General features: G+C 36.9%; 2 protein-coding genes across 3 annotated transcripts; one reads left to right on the top strand and one right to left on the bottom strand.

The window, feature by feature from the left end:
• Window positions 1–2749: 2749 nt before the first annotated feature.
• Window positions 2750–9743, bottom strand: LOC115447854 (general transcription factor IIF subunit 1). 2 transcript variants are annotated; one of them, XM_037444542.1, is made up of 13 exons: window positions 9514–9743; window positions 9264–9439; window positions 7722–7856; window positions 7207–7308; window positions 6811–6879; window positions 6407–6525; window positions 6077–6193; window positions 5409–5514; window positions 4988–5053; window positions 4706–4851; window positions 4323–4445; window positions 3214–3358; window positions 2750–2988 (listed from the first exon to the last, which is right to left on the bottom strand). In XM_037444542.1, exons 1-13 carry the CDS (start codon window positions 9532–9534, stop codon window positions 2787–2789), a joined length of 1527 nt encoding a protein of 508 aa, XP_037300439.1. In that variant the 5' UTR covers window positions 9535–9743; the 3' UTR covers window positions 2750–2786. The 2 variants fall into 2 exon arrangements, with proteins under 2 accessions (XP_037300439.1, XP_037300438.1); XM_037444541.1 differs by having other exon boundaries at window positions 9264–9442; window positions 9514–9658.
• Window positions 9744–9983: 240 nt separating this feature from the next.
• Window positions 9984–14763, top strand: LOC115447855 (kelch domain-containing protein 4). Its single transcript, XM_030175097.2, is given in 9 exon segments — window positions 9984–10351; window positions 10676–10849; window positions 11098–11213; window positions 11384–11492; window positions 11807–12034; window positions 12423–12635; window positions 12855–13032; window positions 13330–13545; window positions 13799–14763. Coding segments are annotated over 9 exon segments (1479 nt in total). The 5' UTR covers window positions 9984–10240; the 3' UTR covers window positions 13933–14763.
• The last annotated feature ends 168 nt before the right edge of the window (window positions 14764–14931 follow it).

Below are 14931 nucleotides of genomic sequence, written 5' to 3' on the forward strand. Positions count from 1 at the left end.
TCACGTAGAGGGGAAGCCTACCTTGAATAAAGGGATCCGTAAGGCTACAAAAACGTTTTGCTTCCTAATTATTAAGGAATTAATTTGGAATTAAGAGTTAATATTCTAATGAAAATTGTAGAGGTTTTGTAAAAATTTAGCAAAAGATTGGAGGTTTTGTTCGTCTAAAATTAGAACACAGGTACACGCTTTAAAGATGAGTAAATAAAAACATAACATACAGTAACAGTTAGGATATTTGCATAGTCTCATAATATTTCTAAGTTCAAGTAGTTTTTTTATTTTAATTTATTGCATTTTATAATCTATTTTTAAAAATAATTATTAAAACTTAAAATGGAGATTTCCATTCACTTAAAAAGCTTTTTATTATATTCGTAAATAAAAATTAAACTTTTTTATTGAATTGAGTTCAATTTTTGATTCCAATAAATAATTTTATAAATTGATTCCAATAAATATTTAGTTTTTTTGGTTAAAAAAAATGACATCTAAAACACAAAAAAACCGTGAAAATTGCGTTATATTGAAAATAATTAATAATGACATCCAATCATATAACCACACCATACAGGGTGCGTGGCAAAATAATCCCTTCCGAATATAAAAAATCAATACATAAAAAAAATACAAAAATAAAAATGTTTTCAATGCAGGTCAGAAAAATTTCAAGTGGGTTAAAGATCCATACACCATACACCAAAAAAATATTGGATTCATTCCAGATCTTAAATAAAAAGAATGAGGATATTATAAATTTAATTATTTTAACAATGGCTCCGCGAAATCCAAAATCTAATCTACCAAAGAAGTATGGTTATTCTAAGATAGCGAGGTGAATTAAAATTCTGTAAAAAAATATAAAAATGAGCGCCATCTATATTTCCTCTCTGCTACTACTTTTTGGGGTTACAAGGATTTATAGGCAAGCTAGGGTTTAAATTTTGCCCTAAAGTTAGCCTATTAGCATAAACCGTTAGCCTAAAACTCTGTAGATGTCACTACCTTTATGATTTTTGAATATGTTACATACATTAGCGAATTTTGATACAACTATAAAAATCTTTTTGTTTTCTTAAGGCGATACCTCAAGGTCCATTTTCATACATTTTGTTTCGGCTTTAATCTGGTTAACTAAACAAGTATTGGCAAGTAAAGAATTTAAATTCACGTCTAGTTAGTGATTAGTTCTCGCAGTTGAAAGAAAAACGTAAAAATAATTAATAATCATGGATATTTCGGCCTTTAAAATTTAATATGACGAAAATTTCGTCATATTAAATTTTAAAGGTTTACTTGCCAATACTTGTTTAGCTACCCAGATTAAAGCCGAAACAAAATGTATGAAAATGGACCTTGAGGTATCGCCTTAAGGGGCTGTTCAAGTAATACTTAACGCAATTTGGAGGGGAGTGGGTCTTGTAAAATGTTACGATGCGTTACAGGGGCGGGAGGGAGCCTCGTACAACGCGTTATGTAAAATTTGTTATGTTTTAAAACAATTACAAAGGTATTTTAACTACTTTCCGGTAATTTGCGTAACATAATTGTAAATATTAGAAATAAATGTCACTTTAGAGTTACATAACTTGTTACGGGGGGCTGGGGGCGTACAGGAAAACGTTACGGCGCGTTACATGGGCGGAGCGGTTGTTAGGCCCAAAAATGTTCAAAAATGAAGGGGGTCGTCGGCGGGCAGCAGGGGGCTGTCCGCCCTAGTGCATTTTTGTGCATCCTTGCACATTTTTCGGTTGACCCCCGGGATGGACGGCAGTGTGTAGTTGGCCTCATGCTGCCGTAGACGCCGAGGGCGTCCTTCGGTGCGTAGGGCTTCTGAGCCCCCCCCATAGGGAGACGGGCCGTAAGGCGGCACCGCGCAGGGGCGGCTGCGGACGAATACTTAGACACTTCCGTCAGAGGAAGCCCGCAGCCGTCCCTAATGCGCCGAAGAGGGCCACCGCGGAGTTTTAGCTGGTAGGCCGTGCATAGGCCCAAAAATGTTCAAACATTGCGTTACGTAATACTTAAACGGTTCCTAAGGGTTCAAATGACAAATCAGACATAGTGGTTGACTGTAAACTATTAAGGGTTTAAAATCAATTTTCTTAAACGTATCGTATCTGACTCGACGGACCATTTTTCCCGTGGGACTAAAATTGTTGCTCACTACCTACCTTTATGGGCCTTAATCTAATCCTAGGATTTCTATTAAAACAGGAGGTAAGCATCTAGCCGACTTAATAATTTAACATCTTAGGTGCATATAATCCGGATCGAAGGACCGTTTGAGAAATAAAAGGAAATTTATTATATTATTATTTTGATTATCAAAATCATCATAAGTACTTGGTAGTAAGGAACATATGCTTACGCTTGTGAAATTTAAATTAAATTTAATCAATCAATGCTTTGGCGGTGACCAATAAATTTAAAGGACAAACATCAATGCAAAATTCTTACAACCAGAAGTAGTACCGAAAAAACAACCACAATTACTTCACAGAGAAAGTATGACACATTTATTATTTTATAAAGATTTCAAGGACTATCTCTAACTAACCCAATGGTACTAGAGCGAATGAACAAGTGGTTTCCGCTGCCCCCATACTCGTTATTTTTTTTTAGACAAAATGTAGGTCATATCACGAATACTCTAATATATTTTTTTTATTCTTACAATCTTAACCTTTGTAATTATTTTGGCGCATCATATCCGGCTCGAAGGACCATTTCTCAGAACAAAACACAATTATCCATGTAACATTATATTTAATATATCACAATATTCACTTGATACTAAGATACATTTTGCCATTAATATTTTGCTTGAGGGGGTTGATTCTCTTGAGGATCTGCGTCATCGTCTCGACCAATCGCTCACTGCTCACCCCCGTGCGCTTCGACTTGAACTTAGTGAGGAGTTCGGTGGTAGTCATAGGTTTACGGGCCAGGTATCGGCGTACTGCCTCTTCTGTTACGCCGCACTCGCTGCAAACAATAGATTGTAAAGAGCTGGTCTACTACACAACATAACACATAACCTGCTGGTGAGGAGCATTAACGTTTTAAATTTTAATTATTATATCTTTTATGATGCTTTATTATGTGGTAATTGATCACTGGATAATAGGTTGGCCTGTAAGCTAAGCAACGTTAGTGAACGGGCCTACGCAATGCTAATAGAAGTATTTAGTTGGTGGAATGTGTACATACGTGTAGGAGGGGTCGAGTTTGTGGCGCTTGGCGGGCGGCGCGTTGGCGGCGGCGTTGGCGGCGGCCACGGCGGCGGCGGCGGCGGACACGGGCGGCGCCGGCGAGCCCGCGCGCGACGTGGCCGCGCTGCCCGGCAGGCTCGCTCCTGCGCGCACGCACCGACCGGTTACTTTTTATTTTCATTTTATTTTATATTGGTTCACAAACTAGTTTCTTTAGTATCGGAAACAAACCCATACTGATAAATATCTGAACGGTGAATGTCATCACCATCCAAAACAGTTAGCTATCGTGGGCAAATCTTTGTTTCAGAGAGCACGAGGAATCTGTGACGAGAAACCTGGCCGCTGAGCTGCAACATGTCAAGCAAGTACTGCAAGACAATAAGCTTCAAATTCCACGCCGCCGTCACAGAAACCGAGTAAAACCAGCCACAGTTGAACGTGTACGGGTTGTACTACCATATGTGAGAGGAGTCACCGACAAGATTGGCAATATCCTGAAGCGTGCTTCCATAGAAACATATTTTAAACCGCCTAAGACGATTAGTCAATTTTTACCACCTGTCAAGTGCCATATACCTGTACCAGAACCGGGAGTATACAAAATAAATTGCAATTGTGGCCTCTCTTATATAGGCCAAACAAGAAGAAATATAGGGACCCACGTAAAAGAACATATAGCTGACGTGAAGCACCAACGCTCTACGAAGTCTGCAGTCGGCGCCAATCATTATCTGCGACTAGACAAGCCACAAATCCTCGCCAAAGAACACTGATTCCTGCCTAGGATGATCCGCGAGGCCATTGAAATTAAAAAACATCTTAATTTCAATAGGGAAGATGGTTGGAAACTTGCACAAGCCTGGGATCCAGTTCTACATTTAATTAAATCTGAACCCAAAACACCGGCTGCCAGACTTCAAGACACTGTGAGCACATTCTGCGATCGGACCACCAACAGCTAAAATTTTAAAAAGTTGTATAATTGTTAAATGTACGTAGATATTGTAGATGCAGGCTGCAGTCTTCGAAACGTCGGGAGAAAACTAAAATATAAAAAACCGCGATAGAATCCGAAAAGTAGTTTAATTTCAAAACATAATCTACCTGAAGTGCTTGGAACAGGCGCATTCTTTTCACTAGAGTTTGCATTTTTAGATTTCTTGGGTTTCTTAGTGCCACCGCTCTCGGGATCGGTGTCCGAGTCCGAACTGAGCTCGCTGCTCGAATCTAAAATTTTAAAAATTATGCAAATAAAATAAAGTGTAAAAAAAATACTGTCGAATTGAGAACCTGCACCTTTTTTTAAGTCGGTTAAAATAGTAATATTTTCTACAACAAACTGTGCCTATCATTAATAATTACTTTTTACTATAATTATTCTCGTTTGATTTATCGTCAAACTTAAAAGTGTTTTTAAAGCTAGGACTTGCATGTTTAGGATAATGACAACAGATTCTGAAACTACAGTATGCAGTCGCAAGCCCCACCTTTTTTGTTCTCGTCAGTCTTCTTCTTTTTCTTGGTGAGTTTGCTTGCGCGCTCCTCGCCCTCCTTGGTGGGCTCGTCCTCTTGCTCGGACTCCTGCTTCTGCTCCTGCTCCTCTTCAGAGTCCTCATCGGAGGTCAGCAGTTTCCTGTAAGATACATTGCTTTCATAACATCGCAGGTAGTACATCTAGGTTATCTTTAAAAGTAAATATTTTTACTATAATTCAAACACTCAAAAGCCATTTCTAAAACTATAGCCAATTTATTTAGTGTATTAAATACCTGAGCGCATCCTCTTCAGCGACGCCTTTGAGTTCTTTATTCGCTTTGGCCTCGTGATCTGAATCACTGAAACAAAAATATTTTTAGTCTTCATTCATTTAAACGTATTACCATCAGGGAGCATCACAATATAGTAAATAAATTCACATTCAACAGACTTTTTTTGTCTGTAGTCGCTTTTATTTTAAAAAATAATGACTGACACAAATAATAACAGATAATTTGTCATCATTTTATTTGTACATTTCCATGTTATGACATCAATGAGTTTAAATTATGTGCTTTAGTTTTCCTTAGTTTTTTTTCCCTGAGACTCACCGAGCTTCACTGCTCGGTCTCATAAAATGCATCCCACTGCTGATCCCGGGTTACAGGAGATGTAGTAGTGGGTGTGAAGGCGGGAAAGTCTCTAAAAGTGTACCTGTCAGACGAGTCGGATATGTAGTCCTTCTCCCTGCCCTCCTCGTCGCCGTCGTCGCTCTCCTCAAAAGCCTCATCCTCCACTTTCCGTTTCTTCTTAGGGGGAGCTAATTAAATAAATGAGATTAATTATAAATATTATATTTTAGTTATAATATATTGTCTTACAACATTAGACAACAGGCCGGCACAATTATATCGACTGACAAGGAATTATCATGTCGCCTTCATAAGTGGCCTCATCCTATCGAGGGTAGGGATTCCAGTTACCTTCAGGTGCAGTGGGGACACTTTGCCGTACTCCATACCAACAAGAGGGAACAGTTATATAAATAAAATAAAATACTTTATTTATCACGTAGGCGAACAAAGTTGCACTTATGATGCGTCATCACATCACCGTTAACATGGGATAAGATGAAATCCAATCGACTAAACCTGGAGCGGCATAAAATAAAATTAGCGATAGCAAATAAAAGAGAACATAGATTCATACTTAAATAATGGCGTACAGCGTGCATTCGCCTACATTTACAATCATAGTTTTCAATCATTAATAAGAAAAAAAAATTGTGATATTATATGATAATGCAATGCTAATATTTTTATCGTTGATACATGGACATTACTACACCACTCTTAAAACTAATTTGCATGTTCGTTATTTACCTTTCTTCTTCTTCTTTTTTACGCCGGAGTCACTGTCGTTGTCCTTTTCGCCGTTTTCCGAATCCATCGAGTCGTCGTCGGAGTCGGCCCATTCGTCCATCTCTGATATCTTCAGATCTGGAATTTTACATTTATCAAAGATATGATTATGTGTGGGCAACTTGGTGGATCTTAAACTCTACACCTGGCCGTAAACAATATCATCTAATATTACAAAATAATTTATTGTACTTGTCAATCTTAATCTTTAGATAACTAATAATTGCATTGACGGCAAAAATCTTCAAATAGAATAAGAATCGAAGATAACATAATATAAAAATCTGTTACCCTTCTTGGCTTTGCCTTTGGTTTTCTTCTCGTCAGGGTCCTCGCCATCATCAGCACCATCCTCGCCACGCATACGCTTCCGGAACATCAGCGAAAAGTAGTTGATAACCTTGTTGCGCCTGTGTGCGGTAACCGATGCATATCAGTTTAGCGCTAAATTGAGACTAGCAAGTTCAAATATCAATATATTGCGCAAGATCTTTCAGATCTATTTACATTAGACAAGTCGCCGCAAATCCTCCAAGATTTAAAATTTGGAGAAGTCGGCTTGCCGTAATTGTTCACAGAGTAAAAATGCCTTGCGGAAGTCAACTTCTGCAAGTTTTTTAGCTAATCTAAACCCTGCTTTATGGTGATGAAGCCACATGATTAGCAAGGAGTGATTAAGTTTAGCCAGCACTTACCTGCCAAACTCTTGTTCCGCCTCCTCGGCAGATAAAGCTTTGTACCGTTGAATGGGTTGGAAATTGTACCTGTAACAAAAAGGTGTGTGTAAAAACACATTTTAAATGTTGCCTTAGCATCAGTAAAGCCACGGCACAAGACCTGATGGTGAATAGAAAATTATACAAACATAAAATCAGCCAATAAGAGATACTATGTTCATTGACATTTGCCAGAACTATGTCAGACTGTCTTTCGAATTGTACGCAACCTAGAATGCTCATAGTCGTAACAAGCCAATATGGGAGGTGCCATCCCATTTTTATGGGTCTCTAGTTGTCAACAACTTTTTTTCCATATCTTTCCAATAGCTTTTTTAACATTAACTAGTCATGGAAACAGTTTTTAGCACCCACCATTCCTGCAGTGGATAAGCATCGATGGCACCATCTGCCGCGTGCGTGAATACATAGTAGGCAGCATTCTCTGATACGCCACCCTCACGAATTCCTTTAAATCTGAAAGAAAAGTTACTAATAGTAGTTCATCTGCACATTACTAATTTAATGTGAATAGGTTATGCCAATAAATAAATTGGAAGCTCATGTTATGTTGAGACACAATCATACTAATGAAGACCTGCAATGTTGTAAAAATAAGATAATTATAAAGAACCTTTAAAAACCATGTAGACCCAGATTATCAGTGATTCTTATTTTTTTATTAATATATTTTTCTCTGTACCAAAATGAGAAATTTATTTTTAATCATACTTTTCATTATAGCTGTTAGAGGTTGTGCAAGCAATGTCAGATATAAATATGTGCTGAATGTGCTTATGGGTCCAGCACATATTTATTATACTTTAAATATTAAATATAACTAACATTCATAAAGAAATTATAAATAAATCATTTTAATATGTATTTACTTTTTTCCAGTCTTGCCTCCAACTTTGAGGATCCACGGCTGGTCCTCAGGTTTGTACTTGCGTGCCACTATGCCAAACTTTTTGCGCCGAGCTTCCTCCCTTATCTCACGGCCATATTCAGATCCAGCACCAAATCTATACAAATATACTTAAATTAATTACGCCAATTATTTTAGTAATCTGTAACTTGTGTTGCTGCAGCTCAAAATAATTTCCTATGCTAATCCCACCAGGTGTGTTGTCCCATACTCAAAGAATACCAGTGTAGCAGCACACAATTAACATGTGGAATTGAGCACTAGGAACATATGGCTAATGCCTAATAGAACCATTTCCCCCAGGGCAATTCTTGTGCGCTCTGTCTTCTCCCCAAATACACACTCTTGCACTGGGGGACATTTGCTGCGGCCCTAGGCTCATAGTTCAATGTGTATAGCTCTTGGTTGTAAATTCACATTGAAGCCTATAAAGGTTTGCAAACATTTCCCTTCCTTCTCTCACCTCCCTAAAGAAGGTTCTTGTTCTTCCCCCACTCTCCCCTCTCCCAAATTTCCTCCCAATTTTTCCAATAGTGCTCCACCACTCTCACCATTGTACTATGGGGGGTAGGGCGGCCTTGGTGAGCAACATATCACATTGTGGACCTTGCACACACTACACAAAACAAAGCTCTCATTTCAATATGCTATATACATAGTACATACATACTCCCATATTCTTATACTGATTTTTTTAAACCACACCTGGAGATTAGCACCCTATATGTGTTCCATGGTTTAAAACAAGTAAAATGAAATATTTACAGCAGATTATAAAATCAGTAAACAAGAATCAGAAAATATCAATCTAGTCACAAACAGATAAATAATGTTAGGTGACAACTGATAAGTATTTTAACAAGATTCAAAAAGGGAAGCTAAAGATAACCATATCAGGTGATCTATATGTACACGCAATAGCTGCACATATAGTTTAAGTAACAAAATCCAACACTAATCTTATGCTGCAGACATAAGGAAGTTTTAATTCCTTATGTGTGATGACTCAACAACAAATGGTTATAAACCACACTTTAATTTCTATACACAGATAGCAATATTGGGTCGAGGGTTATCCGTAATAATAGCTATGTGTTAAGTCTATGTTTTGCTGTAAGCGAGGCTGAGCACAGGCCTCCTCTACTACTGAGAGGGATTAGGCCTTAGTCCACCACGCTGGCCTAATGCGGATTGGTAGACTTCACACACCTTCGAAATTCCTATAGAGAACTTCTCAGATTTCCAGGTTTCCTCACAATGTTTTCCTTCACCATTAAAGCTAACGATAGATTCACAAAGAATACACACATGATTTTTTTAGAAAAGTCTTGGGATTTGAACCTGCGGACATTCGTCTCGGCAGTCCGTTCCACACCCAACTAGGCTATCGCCGCTTTAGGAAGGTATACAGATGGTTTAAAAATTCTCCTAATCAAAGAATGTCAATCAAGTAAATGAGTTCATGTTGGATCCCTTGTTAATGTAAGATACGTAAACAACTTACTTGGGCATTTCTTCGTCAGCTCCTTTGAATTCTTTAATGTTGTTCTCTCGTTCCATTTTGACGTGCGTCCATTTTGCAAAGTCTACGTTCAGAGTTGCATTGAATCTCATTACATGGTATTTCTTCCTGACATTCTTGGGAACACGGATCGAAAACTCTTGAACGTTAGCCGAAGACTGCTAAACATTTACGAATACAATGAACATGTATAATTTTTAATTAACATTTCATATTTATCAAAAATACATACCGATGAACCTGGAGTCGTCATTTTCGTAGATTTAAGTATACTTAATGAAAATATTTACTATAAACTCACGAAATAGTCCTTATCATCTTGTTTTACACCAGATTATTAAGGTTTAACACAAAAAAATATAGAGGAAATCATAAGACAGAAAAACATAAGTACCAGAGTTATCACTCAACCTAACCAAAATAATTAGCTAATGCCAAGGTGACAAAATACGTTTTGTTTCTACTGATAAAATAGGAACTATTGCTTATTTTAAACGTAAGTGATAAAATAAATATTATGTAAAAGTGGAAACAAAATTATAGAATGTATGTAATTATAACCTTTCTAATATTGATGTAACATTTTTATTATTAAGGAATATAAATTCGGTTTCAAATTTTATTACAATCAATAATAAAACGCATGATCAGCTGTCAAATTATGGAAATTTAGTTCAGAAGTCAGAACTAAGACAGGCAGTATGGTCGAAAGATAAAGACCCTAGGACGAACAATTAAATATGTAACGTAATATAATTAGTTTTAAATGAAATTATTAAATAATTATTCAGTGGTAAAAACAAAACATTAATGAAAAATTTGCAATTTTACCAAAAGGCAGGAGATGAATCATTATGTCAAGTCTCGAGATCTAGATTCTAAACGCCCTAACCTGTACGAGTGTTTTTATTTTTGTTGTCTAGGTTTTCTATATTTTAAAAGAGATTTGTGAAACAAATATGGGTAAGAAGAAAAATAAGAATAAGCTGAGCGGTGCTGTGAAAACCGCCGCAAAAACTGAGAAAAAGTTGGCCAACAAACTGAAAAAAGAACTCGCAAACTTAGGCGAGGTTAGTGCATTGACCATACTTGCTATATTAAAATAAACTGTTCTTAATAGTCGCTGAAAAACTGTGTTTCGCTACTTTTAGTGTAATATAATAATTGTTATTATTAACGGAATAATTTGTTTTAAAAACAAATATATTCTTATAAACATGCAATCTGCGGTGTACACACGGTAAATTTTCAAGTATTGTGCTAATATATTTATATTTCCACTTTTTAATCGTGCATTTACAGATAACGGTAAATTTCCAAAAAAAAAATTTCAATTACTGATCAACAATTAAACGGTAATTTGTAAGTTTCAATTTATAACCAACATATTTCAGGAGGATATAGCAAAAGTAATAGCTCAGATTGAGCGCGAGGAAGCGAAGAGAGCGGCAGCGACAGACAAGACACTGCCAGGGCCTCCGTCCCCACGAGCATATGCCTCCCTGACTTCACACCCCACAAACAATGAACTTATTATGTTTGGTGGAGAGTACCATAATGGGCAGAAGGTAATTGTTTTATTGCATTAATTTTATTTTAATCTTCATTTAGATACTTAATAAATGCTAAATTGGGACAAAGTAAATAAAAAAAAAATGGTTGCATTAAATTAGTATCTACTATATTATTCTTCGCCCACATGTCTCATATTTATCTTGACATCAACAATTAAGTCAGGACAGGCCTAATATATTTCGTTTAGTAATAACATGCTATTTATTTATCATTATGTTAAAACTATCAATATTTTTGACAGACAGAGACATATAATGAGTTGTTATTCTACAACCCCGCTAACAACACATGGCGGCAGTGAGGCGCCGCGCCGCCGCCACGCAGCGCTCACCAGGCGGTCGCCACACCAGCCAATAAGTAAAAACTTGTTTTGTGAATGTCATATTAGTATTCATAGCTTCAGAAAGAAGTGATAAAAAAGCTACTTTGATAACAATTTAACTTAATGTTTTCCTCTTGCTGAAATTTTCTTTAACTGAAGTATATGTTGTTCCCCATTCAATTTCAAATATCAAAATTGTTCACAGAGGAGAACTATGGGTGTTTGGTGGAGAGTTCACAAGCCCATCAGAGACACAGTTTTACCACTACAAAGATCTTTGGTGCTTCTCACTAGCTGAGAAGAAATGGGAAAAGGTAATAGGTAGTTTACAAATTTAAAGTTGAGCATTCACATTGAATTTTATTTGCCCTATTTATTGCATGTAGAAATACAGATACTAACCTAACCTAACCTTATAAATTTTCAGTGTTTATAGTTTTTTTATTCCTTTGATTGACAAGACGAGCTTGCCGTTCGCCACCCGATACGACCGTCCATTAACAACACCATCCAACACCCTGAATTAAAAAGTATTGTTTGGTATTTCACTGTGCGTGATGTTAAGACCGATTATGTAATTGAACTGATAACTTTTTTGGTAATGTCTACAAGTAATTTTTATTTTCAGGTGGTAGCCCCCAATGGCCCATCTCCACGCTCTGGTCACCGCATGGTGCTCCTCGGGCGCAAGTTGTTCGTGTTCGGCGGCTACGCGGACGACGGCCGCGAGTGTAAATACTTTGACGACGTGTACACATTCTGCCTTGACACTCGCGTATGGACTAAACTCGCGGCCAGTGGGAGAGGACCCTGTGCTAGGTCAGCATGTGTCACTGTTCCGGCTGGGAATGACTCGGTAAGTCAATGATGAGGATGTACTACATGTGTATATCGCCGTGAATGTCAGAATATGGGTCACAGGTATACATATTCGGCAAATAAAATTAATTAAATTACCAATTTGAAGTGCAGTGGTTTACAACAATGTTTACAACTTATAGAGAATTGCTTTGATTGCAATCACTTTCGCTTTTGAATATTATTCTGTAGTGTCATTATTTGCTGTATAAACATGGTTCCAGGAATTTTATTAATTTAGTAAATGTATCAAAATCACAAAATTATTTTTTTCTACTATTTTGAGTGCATAATAAATAATTAGATGATGTGGTAATGAGTGAAGTTAAAGAAAGATGTAAAATTAAATTACATTTCTGTATATAATAAAATATATATGTCGACAGTTGATAGTGTACGGTGGTTTCTCCCGCGTGCGGGAAGGCAAGACCGAGCGCACACACACACACACGGATCTCTTCCGGCTGAGCGAGCGGACGGGCGGCGGCTGGACGTGGCGCAGTCTCACAGGTGGCGCCTTCGCCCCCCCGGCCAGGGCCGGACACGCCGCCGCTGTCAATGTGCACAGTAATAAGGCGTATGTCTTCGGTGGAGTTAGTGTAAGTTTGTAGAAACTGTGTACAAATTTTGTTGAATTATAAAACCAAATTTTTATTTCCTAGTAGAAAATTTACGTCGACTGGAAAATAGGCATCATTGTGACGATTGGCGAGTGATAATTATTATCTCTCGTCTGTATCTTATGGTATGGGTTTATGGTTTCTTTGCCATGCCCCGATTCATGAGAGGTAACAAAAATATAACACTCAACAAATTAGGATGTGGAGGAGACAGAAGAGGAGCTCCGAGGCGAGATGAGCGACGAGCTACTCCTGCTGGACTTGGAGACAGGCAAATGGCACAATGTGCCATTGCGCAGCGAACAAACCAAGCAGATGGAAGAAGTTAAAGAGCCAGTGGAAACTGTAGAAGATGATACAAAGGAGACTGTTACAGGTGAATTATTTCATTATTATAAAGTCAAGGTTTCATATATCTATAATAAGTTTTGGATTCCTTAATTAGAAACTCAAACTAAGACAAGCTATAATCCATGCAAAATGAGAGGATATTTCACGAGCACACTTGATAATAGTTTTGCCCGTGCTATTGAGATAAAATCGACATTTTCTGAACTTGAAGTTACAGTCTTGGATTCATCCATTCATTCATTTTCATTCATTCATAATTCATATTTAAATTACACAGCCTAAAAATATCTTGTAAAAGTATTCGTATAATTTTATCCCCCAGTGGTAACAGACGAAGTATTCACCATGAAGCTGGGCGGCGCCCCGGTCAGTACAGGGTTGGCGGTAGGTGCAACTCCGGTGGGTATCGTCCCCCGAACGGGGCCCACTGCTCGTATGTCCGCCATGATGGCGGTGCAGCGATCCGTACTATACGTGTATGGTGGAGTGTTGGAAAAGGACGATAAACAATTCTATCTTGGAGATATGTATAGTTTAGGTAAGTATTATCAGTATTACAGTTTAAAGTGTTGATCTAGGTCGATAATATCGTCAAATGTGTCATTTGAGAAATTAATAAAAATACAAATTACAATAACGGCTGTACTATAATATCTCTGACTGCAGTCCGCACTTCATAATCTCAAAGATTTATTTAATAGAACTAGGTGCAAGGGTATCAGTCATTTTCTAATTCTCTATTCATTGTGTTATAATTTTCTAAGTTGTTCAAGGTGTAAAACATTTTGCAGATCTGCACAAACTAAGCGAATGGAAAACGATAATAGAGCAGCCGCCGTTGCCGAACTGGCTCGGATCCAGCTCTGAAGACGAGGACGATGATGGTTCCGAAGATGATTCTGACAGCAGCGACGAGTCAGACTAATCTACAATCAACTCTATTGCTTTAGTGTAAGAGATGACTATTGAATGTGTATAAGTTAGTACATAAGAAACAAATGAAATACAAAATATTTCTAGGATAATCTAACATTCAGCTGTATTTTTATAAAAATGGTGAAGATTCTTAACAGCACATTTACCACTTGTTGGTGCTCCATTCAGCAAAAGGGCACGCTAACTGTACTTTTAGGAGCTATCTGTTCGAAATATATAATACATATAGAAAAAAAAACATATTTCAGTAATATGTTATCCTTACTTTGGTTTTGTGTAAATTTTATAATATGGATATAATGTGGATGTTGTTTAACGTCATTCATAATGAAAATGGCATATTTTTTTTATAAGAAATTGTTCCTAAATCTATATATTGCCGCCGGTAACTTGTGCGCCGTAAATGTGTGGAACGTATGCTCAAGACCGCTTGCTCGTGAGAGGCCCTTTAGTGAAGCAACGTGCCCATTGTCCAGAGGTCAGTTTTGGGTATTGTTGTACAAGTCAATGCAACGCATTCGTACTAGTGCATTTACATTATTTTAAACATACTTTGACTTCTGAATTTATTTTAAGTTTATATTATTTTCTATACAAAATAAAAGTACCGAATATGAAAGATTTTTTATCAAATAGTTTTATTATTTATAATAATGTAAAATAATGAAGAAAGATTCCATGTTCCCAAAACTAGTAATTAGGATGTTCCGAAATGCTTAAATCTCAAATATTGGCTGTCTCATAAAAAACACGGTTTCATAGAAATGTTAAACAAAATCCACTTTATACAGAAAATAAATAATACAAGGGTAAAATTTTTAAAAATGTTTCATTTAATTATTCACGGATATAAAACGTAAAATAAACGCTATTAAATAAATACAGACATGATTAGTGTTATATTCAAATGAAAACCAGATTCGATATAATAAAATTATTGAAATACATTATTTCCATATTAATTCATCGATGGAGGTCAGGTTTAATA

The sequence above is a fragment of the Manduca sexta genome, chromosome 28 (genome assembly GCF_014839805.1).
Source record: "Manduca sexta isolate Smith_Timp_Sample1 chromosome 28, JHU_Msex_v1.0, whole genome shotgun sequence".
In the NCBI taxonomy this organism is placed as follows: domain Eukaryota; kingdom Metazoa; phylum Arthropoda; class Insecta; order Lepidoptera; family Sphingidae; genus Manduca; species Manduca sexta.

Coding starts and splice junctions, on each gene's coding strand:
- LOC115447854 (XM_037444541.1), bottom strand. CDS start 9,534: ATGACGACTCCAGGTTCATCG. Junction 7,309..7,721: donor GGAGGCAAGACTGGAAAAAA/GTAAATACATAT, acceptor CTTTTCTTTCAG/ATTTAAAGGAATTCGTGAGG. Junction 5,515..6,076: donor AAAAAAGAAGAAGAAGAAAG/GTAAATAACGAA, acceptor TTATTTAATTAG/CTCCCCCTAAGAAGAAACGG.